At 34.3% G+C, this 14,999-nt stretch overlaps 2 protein-coding genes across 5 annotated transcripts; both read right to left on the reverse strand.

The window, feature by feature from the left end:
- Positions 1-109: 109 nt before the first annotated feature.
- LOC145218453 (uncharacterized) lies at positions 110-7,538 on the reverse strand. Of its 4 annotated transcripts, none has more exons than XM_080085850.1 (17): positions 7,081-7,538; positions 6,478-6,664; positions 5,976-6,181; positions 5,633-5,744; positions 4,901-5,415; positions 4,647-4,773; positions 4,270-4,422; positions 3,607-3,759; positions 3,290-3,439; positions 2,948-3,077; positions 2,790-2,892; positions 2,304-2,439; positions 1,794-1,988; positions 1,246-1,475; positions 874-1,068; positions 491-649; positions 110-411 (listed from the first exon to the last, which is right to left on the reverse strand). In XM_080085850.1, exons 1-17 carry the CDS (start codon positions 7,253-7,255, stop codon positions 218-220), a joined length of 3,120 nt encoding a protein of 1,039 aa, XP_079941976.1. In that variant the 5' UTR covers positions 7,256-7,538; the 3' UTR covers positions 110-217. The 4 variants fall into 4 exon arrangements, with proteins under 4 accessions (XP_079941976.1, XP_079941975.1, XP_079941973.1 ...); XM_080085849.1 differs by having other exon boundaries at positions 110-408; positions 491-652; XM_080085847.1 differs by having other exon boundaries at positions 491-652; positions 7,081-7,537.
- A 1,256-nt stretch (positions 7,539-8,794) lies between these two features.
- LOC145218112 (CTD small phosphatase-like protein 2) lies at positions 8,795-14,356 on the reverse strand. The gene is made up of 13 exons (XM_080085507.1): positions 14,158-14,356; positions 13,946-14,029; positions 13,563-13,684; positions 13,289-13,359; positions 13,109-13,198; positions 12,561-12,704; positions 11,936-12,136; positions 11,386-11,525; positions 11,026-11,088; positions 10,821-10,900; positions 10,399-10,525; positions 9,838-9,933; positions 8,795-9,640 (listed from the first exon to the last, which is right to left on the reverse strand). Exons 1-13 carry the CDS (start codon positions 14,239-14,241, stop codon positions 9,569-9,571), a joined length of 1,374 nt encoding a protein of 457 aa, XP_079941633.1. The 5' UTR covers positions 14,242-14,356; the 3' UTR covers positions 8,795-9,568.
- Between the last annotated feature and the right edge of the window lie 643 nt (positions 14,357-14,999).

Here is a 14,999-nt window from a genome sequence, read left to right on the forward strand (position 1 = left end):
TTTGTGCAACTACTCGGCTGAGCACCAAGCATTAAAAACAGACATTGCTCGGTACAGGGTACTCATTTACTGGCTCGGCTCGGCCCATTCCTTCGGCACAGATGTAATATTGAGACGTAAGTGCATTTTTACTGATTGCATTGGTTGAAATTACTGCAGTGCAACGAAACAGAGACACAGTGTATAGTGACAGTAAAAAAAACTAAATAAAACACGATTAGAGTTGATGGTGTGAAGAATCTATTGCAGCTTCTGTTGGCTTATTGGGTGGTTCGTCTGGTTTGATTTCCACCATGGATTTGTCAACAATTTTTTTTTTTTTTTGATTTTTTTGATCACTGTTTGTGTTTGAATCAGTAACATTATTTTCTGAATTATCCATCGCAAGAACCAATTCCTTAGTTTTCTCTGCTGATAAAACAACACATCAATTTGTACAGTGATTGTCATGAAACTGATACCTTTTATTTCATTCATTGAAGCAAATTACCTTCAAAAGTAAAATTAACAGTATCTTTGTTTTCATCTGGATTCATCACATTTTCACCCTCTTTTTCAGGAGTGTGTTCATTTTTTTCAGGTGTCTTTATATTTTGTTCATTAACATTTGGTTTGAGGTCTTCCAATTGGTTTTTATCCTCTTGCGGGCCTTCTAAAACATATTAATTAGAGCAATCCATTTCATGCTACCGGCATACTTGTTAGGTCAATTGTAAAAAAGTAGAAGCAAACAATGGAATACTGGTTATACACTACTAAGGTTTGATGCACAACTATGCAATGTCATAAATCTGTCATCCTGTAGTTTACTTGGCAAACACAACTTAGCGTCACAACATTTAATATCAACCAATATAATCAATAAACATGTACCTTCTTTGTCAGTGTTGGTGGCCTCCTCGTTTATTTCCTTTGTTTGAATCATTTCACTTTCGTCGAGAGTCATGTTCTTAATCTGGTTGTCAATCGCAGTTAGTTCATTGTTAAGAGTTTCAAGATCCTCTTCATCAGAATCTGATGATTCCTCTGTTGCTATGGAAGCTTGTTTCTGTCTCATTTTTCTTCTCACTGGGGAATCAAAATGTGACCCAAGAATGACTTTGAGTTGAGTTAAGGGTATTTTGCGTGGTGAGTAAAAACAACACAACACAATTGAACATTAACCAAGCATTTTATGTTTGCAGGCACATAAATTAATGAGCGCAATAAAACTAATTAGTATGCTCAATAAACGATATGACTTACTTTCTTTTCTTGCTCTGAGTTGTTCCAAGCGGATTTGTATCTTTGCTTCAACTTTTTCTCTCTTCTTTCTTGCAGCTTTTAGGTCACTTTGTGCTCGTTGCAGATCAGTCGACTGTTTTCGTAAAAGCCATCGCTTGAAAGCACGCTCGGCCAGCTCCTGTCGTTCTTGGGAAACCCATGCCCCAACATGCTCTACCTCATTGTGTTGTGCCTTGTTTATAGTGCTGAGTCTGTAGACAGTTATGTAACATTCTTCCAGCGGTTTAAAAACAATAATGCCATTATTGAAATGCCTAAATTTTAGTTCTACTACCAGAAGAACTGATAGAAATAAATTACACAAACATATGTTTAACACTAGTAAAAGGAAAAACAATGATATCACTAGATTCACAGGTCATTCCTGCATAAAAAAATATGTTTGTAAGAAATGAATTATGAACAAAACATGCATGTAAACAAAATTAATGAAGGCACACTAATTATAACGATTGCTGCAAAAAGGTTTATCCAATTTACCACTCATTGTAAGATATTGAAATATATACCTAATTTCATTTTGTTTACGCTTGCGCCATTCTTCAAATGACATCACCCTAGGTCTTGATTTCCACTGAACATAATCATTTTGCATTTCCACAAGTTTTGTTAGTTCAAGTTGTTCAGTTTTTCTTCTCTCTTTCCGGGCAGACTCAGATTTTCGCGACACCCAGTTTTCAAACTTTTGTTTCCTCATTTCCTTTCTGCAAAAATAGTTTATTATGTCACACATTTTTTTCAGAAAAACTAGTTTTAATTAAAAACTATTGGGATAGCATTGACCTAAAAAAAGTATATGTACCCTAATGGGCGCTAACTTATAGTTATATACAGTGGTGGGATTCAATTTTTCTGTCAGCTGGTTCTATCATATGAGTCATATGTTTCAGCCAGTTCTGTTACAAAAAGTCCATTGACAGTAACCAAAAATGCTAACCCACCACTGGTTATATGTTGCTAAATAGCAAAAAACTTTATCTGCTATTACTTTGAGGTGCTGCATAATCTGTATCACTTACAGTTCTTCGTCCTTTTGATCATCTTTTTCAGGTGAATTGTGAGTTTTCGAAGCTTCGGCATTTTTTTCGTATACCCATTCATCAAAGGTCTTGCCTCTGCTAAATCTCTTTTTTGACACTTTTTTCTCTGGATTTTCTGTAGAGAAAAATTTTTTTTTTAGTAACACATAAAGTAATTCTGTTTGTAGCATTGCATAGTAAAACCTGTAATAGCAACTCTAAATATTTTTTTAAAGAAGAAAATTTAAACATTATGTAAGTGTACTTTACTTTATGTTTATCAACAAAATGCAGTTCAGTTTATTTCACTTGGTGAATGAAAACATAGCGACATAATTGTATCCCTTAGTGGAATAAGTTTCCCAACATTAAAACAATATAAAGAGACAAAATAGTAAAGGGGACAATTAGTAGATTATGGCTGAAAGCACTGCAACTACACCGTCTAAGCAGAATGTGATGAGAGCTCACAAGAAAGTGAGTCACCTTTTGTAACAATGGCTGGTTGTGGTGAATCTTGTTTAGATTTCAGCCACTCTTCATAAGTGATTCCCCATGTACGAACTGGAGTGACTCTATCAGGCTCCTGCTTAAAATTAAAGCAACAAAAATCTACAAATAATTTATATTTCATGATGAATTACCTGGTTTTCAAAGTTGCCATCACCCAATGAATTAAGGATTTCATATTTTCTTTTGGAAATTTTTTCTCTCTGTTTCGATGCTAACCAATCATTGTACGCCTTATCATTCTTTTCTTTTTGAGCTTGCTTCCTAAAATCAAACATAATTTAATGTAGGAACATGTAATTTCTTTAATTATAATCCCACTAAAATGCATAATGCCATAACACTAAAAAGGAGTCACTTTGTAAAATTTGAGACAGTGATTAAATTTCTGTTCTAATTTCCTAGATGTGTATTTTGTAAATAAAAAGGTCAATTCAACACTTTCAAGTTTTTGACACAAATACATTTTGGTTTACCTGGCAGCTTCCATTTCCTGAGTGTTTTTTGTTTTTTTAGAATTTGCCTGAGACTTGGCAGGTTCCTTTAGAGATTTTATTGGTTGTGTCTTATTGTCAACAGATTTCACTGGAGGTTTAGCAGACTCTGTTTGTTCAGTTGGCACAACCCTGAAAAATTAAACAATACATTAGCAAGAATGATAAAGTTATAATAAAGTCCTGATTGATAATACAAAAAGCCTATTCAGCAATAAATTAGTAATCATTCCCCCTTTTTGATTTGCTATCAATTTATCCTTGTCATGTACTAACTTAAGTAATTTTATTAATCTGACCTTTTTGGAGCTGGTGTTTTTACTGGGCTTTTATAATCTGGATTCCATGTTCCATTGTTAACTCTGCCTTCAACAATTTGTTTCTCTTCAGGTTTTGTGTGCTTTTCTACATGCAACTTGGCTTTTGATTCTGAAAGTGTATCATGTAGAGTCCTAAACAAAACAAATGACAATCAGACAAATCAGTCCCAAAGAGCATAAGATCAGGGGTCGGCAACCTTTTAGGCGATGCATGCCAATTTACTTGTTATTTCCATATGTTAATGACCTCGCGTGCCAACGTTTTTTCAAATAATACTGGTTCCTGCCAACAAATATTAATAATAAAGAGAAAGCACAGCGTTTTGTGCATGTAAGGCTGAATTTTAAGACAATGACATGATAAAAACTATAAACAAGCAGTGTAACAGGTTAAATTTTTACTTTAATGTAACATGCAAACCGGTTGGCGCCCCATTAAAAACCACCTTCCTGGCATAGATATTTCAGGGGGTTGCCGACCTCTGGCATAGATATTAAAGAGAGTTAACCATTGTGTAAACTAGTCAATAATTATATAGATTATATTATATACATCTAAATTAATTTTTTAGGGTGTCTTCTATTTGAGAATCACTGTTTTAACCTAAAGCACCTGTTACTTATCCTTGAAGTTTAACCCACCTATCATGCTTCTCTACAAAATATTCATTTTCCAAATGTGTGGAAGACAACGCAGCCTGCGATAAGCCAAAACTTTTCACTGCTTCCTGTCGTATAATTTCTTGTCGGTTAACAGGTTCCTTTATTGGAGATTTTCTGGTTGTATCCAGAGCGCTGAAGAAAAGGGAAGACTTATTAACAGTTGGTACCAAAATAATAATCCCATGTAATCCAAACAATGATTTAAAAAAATATTATAAAAAACAGGGTTGTGGAGTTAGTTAAAAATACACTCCTTTAATTTCTTCAGACATTTCTTTTCAACAAATGTGGCAGAAAGTCAGAGCCACCAAAAGTATCCTGACTCCTGTTCCATAAGCCTGATTACAAATTAGTACCTTGTGCCATGTAGGTTTGAGAGAATGTTTTTGAAATGTGTTTTCTCTTGCTCTTCAGGTTTACCTTTTTCCGTCTTCATTAGACGTGAATATTCCATCCTTGAACTTAATGGGGATCGAACGTAACCTTGGCAATCAAAAATAAATGTAAAGGTATGGATATTGGGTGATATTTAGAAATGAAGTGGCTCCAAAAGTAAAAGCATAACATGAAGAATTTGTGTCCTTAAAATAATAAACTACACTTGTCTCACCTTCACTAGGTGCTTTTGTCCTGAAATGCTCATCATAGCTATGAAGATGGTTGACTTTGCCATATATACCAGCATCTAGCTGACTTGAAGAGCGGCATTCAAATTTTGACGGAATTGACCTTTCCCGTTTCAAAGACATTGCAATTTCAGGAACCAATACAGCAACTGGTATTTCATGCTCGTTTGTTTTTATTCTGTGTCCAGTCATTGGTTGCAAGTTAGGTTTTCTCATAGGTGCAGTCCTTGGTCTCGATGAAGGTAAACTTTGGCTATGGTGTAAGCTTCCTGGCTTTACGAGGTGACCATGAGGTTTTTTTAATCTCAATCGATATGGTGTTGGTTCTTTTTCTTCTGTCTTTTTAGCAGGAGGAATAAAATCGCTTAGCTTTGGGGAATCTTCAGATGACTTTGTAATCCGTATAGACCACTGGTGGAGCCAAAGCCACTTTGCACAATCAACAAAACCAGCTGAAACTGCTATATCCAATGCTGACTGGCCTTGAACATTTCTTGCTCTGCATAATATGGTTAAAAATAAAATAATTTTGTCCAACCAAAATCCATAATTTTTTGCCAAATCATTTTTTTCATAAATCAGGTATATTTTGGGGTAAAAGATTCAGTTGAAGGAATTTCTTTTTTACCCCAAACATGTAACAGTTTAATCTGTTTAGCAATTTAAAAAATAAAAAAGGCAATAAAACCTTTTTTTGTTACTAAGTTTGTTCTCACCGGACATTTGCACCACATGCCACAAGCAACTGTAAAATTTCTAAATTTCCTTTAAAAGCTGCCGAGTGAAGAAAGCTGTTGCCAAAAACAGTTGTGTAGTTTGGGTTTGTTCCTAAAAAAATGCAAACTGTTTTTTAATATATAATTGTAAGACAAAAATTACTACTGATTATAAACAATAAGAAATAAAATAAAATGAACAAAAACAAAAACTGTTTGATATTAAAATTATAATTGTGAGACAAAAATACTTTTAAAATTAAAAACAATAATAGATATACCAGAGTGAAGCTTTTAATCAAAACAATGTGTAAGAAATGTTTAGTACAAAAAAGTGGCATACCATTTTTTAATAATTCTTTGCATATTTTTAAATTTCCTCTAGATGCCGCCACAAACAATGCACATGATGATTTTTCATTGTCTTGTTTCAGTTGCTTAGTGCCATCATTATCAGTGTGTGCAGATGTAACCAAGTGAATCAGAGCTGGAAGATTTCCTTTCCAAACAGCTTTCAGTATATGCTCCCATTGGTCAGAAGCTTTGAGGCTAAAAAATATTTAAAAAAAATATGTCAAAACATCAAATCATATTTATTTCATTTAAGATAATCATAAATTCATAGCTGGGCCTTCAGTGGGGCTGACATACTATGATTTTCATATTTATATTATTAAGTCATACTGAAAACAAATATAAAATAATTTATATGAAAATAAATTAATTTGAAAGAAAATTTTTAATTAAATAAATGTTTTTTTTTAATTTTACACTATTTTTAATATTTTTGGCATGCCAAAATGATGCATGATATTTTGTTAATAATTTCTAAATGCCATACTTACTGCATAGTATATCCATTAGAAATATTTTTTCCTAATATAAGCGGTGTATCATCAGGAATATGAGACCCATCACTCAAATGTAAAGATGCAGCAAAAGCTGGAATACCGGCAGATAATTCAAGTAATTGTTTGACTTGGAATACTTCAGTAAAATCTTTTATTTTCCGGAGAGTGCATATCTCAAAAACTGCAGATTTTTTTAAACATTAATTAATATTTATTATTTGGCTGGTAATGAAAATTAATAGTGTTTATGAAATAATATAAAACATTAGTAAATTAAAATAAATAATTGATTGTTGCCCAATTAAATTGTTTTTTTTAGGCCTAGAGCTATTTTGACCTAACATATTAGGAAATATTCAGAAAAAAAAGAATAAGTTGCAAATATTACTAAGTTTATTTTAAGTACTAAAAACACATATATGTTATAAATAAAAACGTTTCAAATTCTTTTAGATTAGAAGTGCACCCTGGTAAGTAAGTCATTTACTATTTTGTTAATTTAAACAGTTAAAAACCACAATATAAAGACATAAATAGGTCAACCGTACTGACCACAAAAAATACGTGTTTAGATAAGACCTTACTGTTTAAATTTACCTTCGTTTTTCCAGTTTGGAAGACGAACAAACAAAACAAACGTTTTCGGTGGTTGGCCTATTGCATCATTTTGTCTCGAATTTAAGCCAGTGGCTGTATTAGCTCTTTCCTCATGCACAGAAGACGTTAAAAGTTGTCGCGTTATCCACGGAAAAGAAACCTCCGTTCCATCCATTACTCAACCTTTCAAATGCGACGACATATACAACTCATCCCAATTCTATCTCTGCTCCATTGTTTAACCTGACTACGGTCAATATTATTCATTGCGGTTCTGGCGAATTTGAACATGAAGCGCTAAAAGGCTTGGGTTATCTCTGCCATAACTACGGAAAGCTGTTTGCTGAGTACACAAACACCAGGTCTGTCGTGGTACTGAACAAACCTGATCCATCTGTTGCGCAAACATGTTATTTGCTATTACCTTGGAAGCGAGGAAGCGTGAAAATAATTATAAGGCCATGAGACGTTTTCTTTACTAATCTCCTGGGGACAAAGCGCCGCACGTGAAATTCTTCATAGCGATTATGATTAACTGTCTTTGGCTGCCTAAAGCCTTCAAAACGTTATTGTTTATCGTCGTCTGTTGAAACAAGCACCCCAAAATGCAGTGGCTAACTAGTTCTGTCATAAAACAGCCTTGTCTATCAATTATGGCCACTTTAAAAACGTAAATCATTTGTGGTAAACAATTGCCTTGACTTCAGCGCGCAGCAAACGTCTTGAAGTACTTTGTTGGTTTAAAAACAAAATTGGGTGGGTTTTAGCTCCATTATTTGCAGCCTTAATGCAACCACATGTAAAACGCGACATTTGCTAAAATATAATGACCCAAGAATAACGAAATTTGCCTACTTGGTACATTTTGAGACAGTGGAAAGCAGCTTGTGGTAAAATATGCCCAGTTATGGAATGTTCGTGAAAATCAGACAAGCCCTAAAGTTTTGTGGTATTTTATAAGGAACCAATTAAATGTCAGTCAAGGCGAGTTGACTTAAAAAATTTTGTTCGTCCACTCTGAGCAAACTTCTGGTTGCTATACGGCCCCAGGACAAATAGAAATTAGGGACCACAAAATTTCATTTACAGGAAAATGTGTTTGTTCTGACGCCAAGGCACGACTATAGAAAACGTCCTTTTATTCCAACGTGTCTGAGCATACAGACAAGCTCCCTGAGCACACTGAAGACCACTGTGAGCAACATTAGATGTGCACTTTATGCAGTGGTGGGTTTCAAATTTTTTGTCAGCCGGTTCTATCGCAAGTCATATTTTTCATCCGGTTCTGTTACAGTAAATCCGTTGACAGTAACCAGTAATGCTAACCGGTTCGCTGATCTCATAAAATTTCGTGAGACGGTTCTATAGAACCGGTGCGAACCGGCTGAATCCCACCACTGACGTTACGGTAGTTTATGCGAAGCAAAGATTATCATGTGTCCAGGCATTATATACAAGCTTCCTCGGTACACTGAAGACCATTGTAAGCATCACTAGATGCGCACACTGTAGTCACACTAGTTCATGAGCAGCATAGATTTTCGTGCTTTTGGGCATGACATACAAGCTCTCGTGGACATTAAAATTCAATGGATTGACTTTGAAACATGTTAAACATGTGTTTGGTGTTTGTTTAAATGCTATTGTGTGCCGACGCGTTCCTTCACGAAGCGAAATAAACTGACCAAATTTCTTGGCATAAAACAAGCAACGATCGTATTTACAAACAGCATTTATTCTCCACGCAAAACAAACATAAACTTTGTAGAAACTGACGCCATAAAGCACTGTGTTACGTCACAAAGACCGTTGCTTTGTAATAGGTTAAGCCCTTCCAGGAGCATTTGTGATATACAATAATTTTAAAAGTGTAAAAAAAATCTTTCTGTAAAAACGGGTGTAAAATATATTCTTTGTCTTCGCAAGGAAACGCCCATTTATGCTGCCTTTACTAAAATATGTGGGAAGGGTCATAGTTCATAAAAAACACTATAAGGGTACCATTCCCAATGTACTTATAATAATTGTCAAACTGCAAACAACTAGGCAATAAAGTTATGTTTTTTAACTTGCTTTTATATCAGGAAATATTCTTCAAGATAATCTACTGTAAGTGAACTTAAACAGGAATGTTTTGGGAAACACTATTATTCTAAAATATATTTGAAGTTGCTTCCTTATCCAACTTCGAGTAAAAATTAAAATAATTTTAACTGGCAGTCCAACATAAGAAATGAGGGCAGTGACAAAGTTTAAAAAAGAACGCAGCAAAAAAATGAACCAATTTGCAAAAAAAAACATGAGTACAAAAGCGAAAAAGGCGGAAAACTGGAAAACATTTTCCCGCTCTGAGAAAAAAAGGAAAACGCGATTTTGCAGCAGTTCAGACTTACATTTAACGAACTTCAAACTATGTACAAGTGCTCTCTTCATTTGGCAATGATAGCAAGGTACTTAAAAGACGCAAAGTGAAAAAGGAAACCCTGTTTTACAAGTTGTCACTCGGAAGCAAATCATACATCTGGTATTTTTTCTCCAGCAGGGGGCGCACATCACCATTCTGCAACATATGAAAAGTTGCTTGAGTACGAGTTTCATTAAAAATAGATTATGGTGTAAACATGTAAGTTAGTTTAATGCAAAACTTTAACATTTAGGGTTAATTGCATATTGGTTCATCACACAATCTGTTGAATTGCAGTTGTTGTTTAAAGTTTTGAAATTTGTAAGCCAGATAAAACACAGACACATTCTTACCTGAGAAGCAAGGAACTCAAGAAATGGAATCAGTTTCAACAATTCACAATCATCTTTGTCGGAAAACCAACTCTCAATCGGAATGCCATTCGAAAGCTGAAACAAAAGTTCATAGCTGTTATTCAAATGTTAAGGATTATACAATTGGCTCAATGAAACCTTACAATTGATTTCATGGGGGCGTGCAACTCATGTTACTCATGGAGTTAATGTACTTGACCAAATTACACAATGTATGCATCTTTTAGTTTGACAGAGTTGGACAGCAAACTTGCTAATACTTGACAAATGGCCAATAGTAAAATTTAACAACAACACAATGCTTGTATTCTAGTAACATTGTTGTGTCACTAAAACCAATGTTGGCCTTGTGCTTGTTGCAAAGTGCATTATTTTGCTCAGAAACCAAAACAAGTTCTGTGTGCCTGCATTGTAACAAGCATTTAAACCACATAACTTCCATTCAAGGACCACTATTGGGCTCATAGTATAGCAAACACCTGCCTTATGACTTTTCATAGTATTAGGTGACTATCTGCAAAGCATGTTAAGTACCCTTACCTGGTATGCAAATGCTTGTGGTGAGTTGTCAACTATTATAGTTTTGCTTAAATCCCTTCCAAGTATGTTCAGATCTTTAATGTAGTTGCCTTGCACGCAAACACAATGCTCACGAAACAGCCTGTGTCTGTAAATGCAAAAAATGTGGTTAAGCAAATACATTGGTTTGCATGAAACATGTTTCTTGAAAATGGCAATTTATTAACATGCAGTAAATAACATTTATTAAACAAAGTATGTCCTAACACATATATATATATCACAAAAAACAATAAAATTGGAGGTTGAGATTATGATATTATTTTATAAGCTAAGGCATTTCTTAGATATTTCGATTAGTTCTACATTAAGTATTGTTAGCTTTAGTAACAAGGGTGCTTGAAAAAAATAGTTGTTTGATGTCAATTTGAAAAACAACTCACTTTACAAACTGTCTTCCTCCGTCCAACATGTTCAACAACTTATCGGCATAAACTTTTTTCGATGCAGTGAACAAGATAATCTAAACACATTATGAAAAAATTCAGTTTGCAGAAAAATATCTGATTATAGTAGCAAAAGAAATGCTAGTTCATGACACAAAAGAACTCTTTGGGTACTATTAAAATCTGTGCAAATTCAAATTACCTCATAAAACTTCGACATACGCTCCAAAAATTCTCTGTAATTGGGCCTAGTTCTGACAAACACCTGAAAAAAGACAAAAAAGTCACTGAATTGTTTGCAGAAAACTAATTTACACCCCAATTGCAAAAGTATGGAACATAGCAAAAGGTAAAACAAAATTTTCATTGAGTGTCCATCAGGTACAGCTATTTATTGCGGTAAGGATTTAACTAATTGACATCAGTTAATCTAAGTCTTCACCTAATCCACACATTTTTGGTCAAAACGTGTCCGGATGAACCCAGGTTTACTATTCTTCTATTTTAGGTTTTGGTCTTTTATCCTGAAGCGCATGATTATCATTGGCCAGAATGTGGTTACCTGATAAACAACATCTTGGAACAAGACTGGAAAGGTTAGATCTGCATCTTCAAGTTCATTCAAACTGCAATGGACGAGAGTTTCGTCCAAATCAAGAACAAGTGAAAACTCAGGCGAACTTCGGGTTTTTAAAGGCAGAGCTGTAATAAGAAAATCTTAATGTTCACTGACAAAGTAATAGGTGAACCTCTAAAACTGCTTTATTACAAATAGGACCAGTTTAAATATTGCCACAAGTCAACAACTGAAATTTTCACAATCGACCATCCAACTTGCTTAACAAAGTTTTGTGTTTCTGTGACATAATTTTAACAATACAACCATATTAAGGGTTTTAAAAACAGTTTTTTTTTTTGTGCAGTGATTGGGCAATAATATAACTTTAGGTTCTGTCATGGTTTTCATTCCAACGGTAGGCATGATTTTTGGCCAATGCCTTGTAAAATAAAAATGCAGGACCTGATCAATACACATAGTTCTGCTTAGCCCAGTAACAAATGAGGTCACAGTTAATAATTCTATCTGTAACTGCTTGATGCATTAACCATACCTGGTTGTCTGCATCTCTGCTCTTTGGTCAACGGTGGCAAGTGTTTGATGAAATAAAAAGGATCAAAAACCTCCCACTCATCTTCCCTACCAATGTCAACAGAAGATGAGGCCTCTGTTTCATCAGCTGACGAGCTTGGATCACTAGTCTCTGCTGGCATATCAACTAACACTGAACTAAATGTTGTAAGGGTGATGGTGTCTGTGGAGTTGAATACCATGTTAGAAACACATTTTGTAAATTGAAACATTAGACTGGTAATAAACAGACAAGCGAATACATTTTAGTAATTGTTTTTGATGTGTAGACATGTTTCAATTCATTTTTGGACCTAGACAAGCTTCTATACACAAAAGTGAAAAACCTTTTTAAGTGAAGGCGTCTTGTATAAGACATCGAAACGTCGATTGTTTATGATAAAACTGCTGGATGAGCAATACTCGATATACTTTATAGATCAAGTTAATATTAAATTTATTAAAACACAATGTGTAGTTATGTATGTATATACATGAAGAAAGAAGCTATGTGCTCAGTGTTTTATCAATATCTTCACATTGAATATTTTATCTATGGATTACAAAAATAAAACCAGAGGTCATTAAATCTTTGCAATTTTACTCACCCTCAAAAGTCGGTTCTATTTGATCAGCATTTGAGAGTTTGCACAAATCATCAGTAGTAGAAGAAATTTCTGCAACCTGTTCCTCCAGTTTAGTTGGATGATCTTCTGTGGAAGTTGTGGATTCACTGCTGCTCCCTTCCTCATCTGCATAAAAATTATCCAAGATGGTTACAATACCTGTCTTGTTTGGAGAAACGTCTATGTAGATATACATTGGGAAACCAAAATAATATCCCAAATCATAAAGTTAACTTAAAAAAATATTTTTGTGTCAAGTGCAGTAATTAGGGTCTATTTCCTAGGATTTTGGGAATACATATTTTTACTTCCCAGGCATCCTTGGAACCCAATTAAAAAATTTACAATTTTTCGTGCTTAATTGTGTCATTGTGATGATTAAAATTGGTATATTTATGCTGCAAGCCAGAAAATCCTGGGAATTTCCTGTCAAAACATTCCGGGGAGATTTATAACAGGCTATGGTTGAAATCAAGGGCAGAAACTATATTCTGCGTTTTTCCACTGCTGCATAAGTTAATGTTTCTCACCACTCGGTTGGCCGAAATATTTGTAAACCGGAGAAAATATGCTTCCCAATATCGACTTTTTGGATGTTGATCGGTTTCTACGAGCCCTTCCTGTATTTTAAAAGTAACTGTTGAATAGCTAATCATTTTATGCCAATAGATGTAAGCTTAGACAAATGTTGTTTAGAACTTAAACCTTACCTCGTTTTTTCTTGGTCTTAACAGCTGGTTTTGCTTTTTCATTAACTGTCTGTGGTGCTACTTCTGGAGTTCTATAGAAACAAACATAAGTTATACACTATTCCATAGAATAGCAAAGTTTGCAGCAATCAGCTTTATATGTACAAACTATTCTGCTGTCTTGTTAATTGCAAAAAGGTTTAAAAAGACAGTCCGTAGGCAATCACCAGATATATCAAAAGAAACAAACTGTCTGTTATTTATACTTTATCACCACATTTTCAGGTCAACATACTTTATAGCTGCTGGAGCCTTTTCAGTGCAAGAGTGAATGAAGGAATCATCATTGTCAGGAGAAGTACATTGTCTTCTCCTCTTGATTCTATCAGCCCTCCTTAGCTGGGGTGTTCTTTCAGCCTAAACCACATAACATCACTTGTAAAGTTACTTTTACAAGACTGTGTTCACTATTATAGCAACTTGTGCCATTCTAAAACTTACAATAACGTATGTTCTTTACACAATATCTGTTTAGCTCTTTAAAATGGCTAAAACAATTTTGGCAAAGGCCTACAAAGTGCTGTAGGCATGAAGTATGTATGTATATATGTAAACATTTAAAATTAAGTAAAATATTGTCAATGTTAGGTAATAAACTATATGTAAACATGCACATACCCCTTCCTCATTTGAACCAACTATAAATCTTTTAATTGATGTTAAAATGCTGGTTGGAGTAAGTGGCTGTTGTTGCTCTTCGTCCTGTAAATGACAAAAAAAAACTCGATTACAAAACAGAAAACTTACATGATGAAAAAATAGAAATTTTGTACGAACCTAAAAATGGTAACAGCAGCAAACAATGATTGTATGAAATTTGTGATACTTACAGGAGAAGGCAGTTTGCGCTTCATAGCTTTGCTTGGGCCATCTGATACTGGAGAACTCCCTGCTGGCTTCTTACGCAGTTTCATGCTGTTGTTCAACAGCCTTTTTTAACTTATTGGTGATAAAAAAAAACGTTGCTCAGTTTATACACCTAACATTTTTTCTTTTGTTTGCAAAACTGAAAGTTTTAGAGGTACAATATTAATTATGCAACAAAATATATGAAAAGACGATGAATGTTAAAACTTTAAAATGCAGAAACCGACACACAATAATGCATTCATTCACAACATTTTAAAACTGAAATCACAACATTTATAGACCGTATATATATTTTAAGCACTAAAATATCACCTTCCTCATTTTCTACAACTTAATACTCATGTTTCCAAGAGGAGTTTCCCTTACATGTAAACAACTGACTTGCGCAAAAACAACTTTATAAAAACGCCTCCTTTATGTCTTTAAAAAAAGCGTTTAAAAGCGACTTCAAAACTGAAGTACCATATAAGGAACTAAATTTAAAGACACATTAGCATTTGTTTAAAATTGAGTGATAGAATAAAGCAAAACAAACTCAACTCAACTTGAATGCCGCGCTTTTTCGTAAGTTTAATGCATATTGCAAATTTTGATTTTCCACTTTAAAGTCCCGGATGTTCCACAACTGGATCGCGGGGGCGCTAAATGTAAACAAGTATGACATCACTGTGCGAATTTAATGACCGCTTACCAGAAAATGTTACGCCTAGATTTATGCAGCAAATGAAAAGCTTTGGAAGTCTGCGTTTGATGGGTAATTTTCATTAGTAAATAGAAAAACAAAATATAATGAAACCACACA

Source organism: Phallusia mammillata, chromosome 3, assembly GCF_965637545.1.
Source record: "Phallusia mammillata chromosome 3, kaPhaMamm4.hap1.1, whole genome shotgun sequence".
Taxonomy (NCBI): domain Eukaryota; kingdom Metazoa; phylum Chordata; class Ascidiacea; order Phlebobranchia; family Ascidiidae; genus Phallusia; species Phallusia mammillata.

What these genes read in the sequence shown, in the direction of transcription:
- LOC145218453 (XM_080085847.1), bottom strand. Translation starts at nt 7,255, where the DNA reads ATGGATGGAACGGAGGTTTCTTTTCCGTGGATAACGCGACAACTTTTA. An exon ending in TCTAATGGATATACTATGCA is followed by an intron (nt 6,182 to 6,477) that starts GTAAGTATGGCA and finishes AATATTTTTTAG; the next exon opens with CCTCAAAGCTTCTGACCAAT. An exon ending in CGTAAACAAAATGAAATTAG is followed by an intron (nt 1,476 to 1,793) that starts GTATATATTTCA and finishes AACTGTCTACAG; the next exon opens with ACTCAGCACTATAAACAAGG.
- LOC145218112 (XM_080085507.1), bottom strand. Translation starts at nt 14,241, where the DNA reads ATGAAACTGCGTAAGAAGCCAGCAGGGAGTTCTCCAGTATCAGATGGC. An exon ending in AAGGCTCCAGCAGCTATAAA is followed by an intron (nt 13,360 to 13,562) that starts GTATGTTGACCT and finishes TTGTTTCTATAG; the next exon opens with AACTCCAGAAGTAGCACCAC. An exon ending in AATAGAACCGACTTTTGAGG is followed by an intron (nt 12,137 to 12,560) that starts GTGAGTAAAATT and finishes TCAACTCCACAG; the next exon opens with ACACCATCACCCTTACAACA.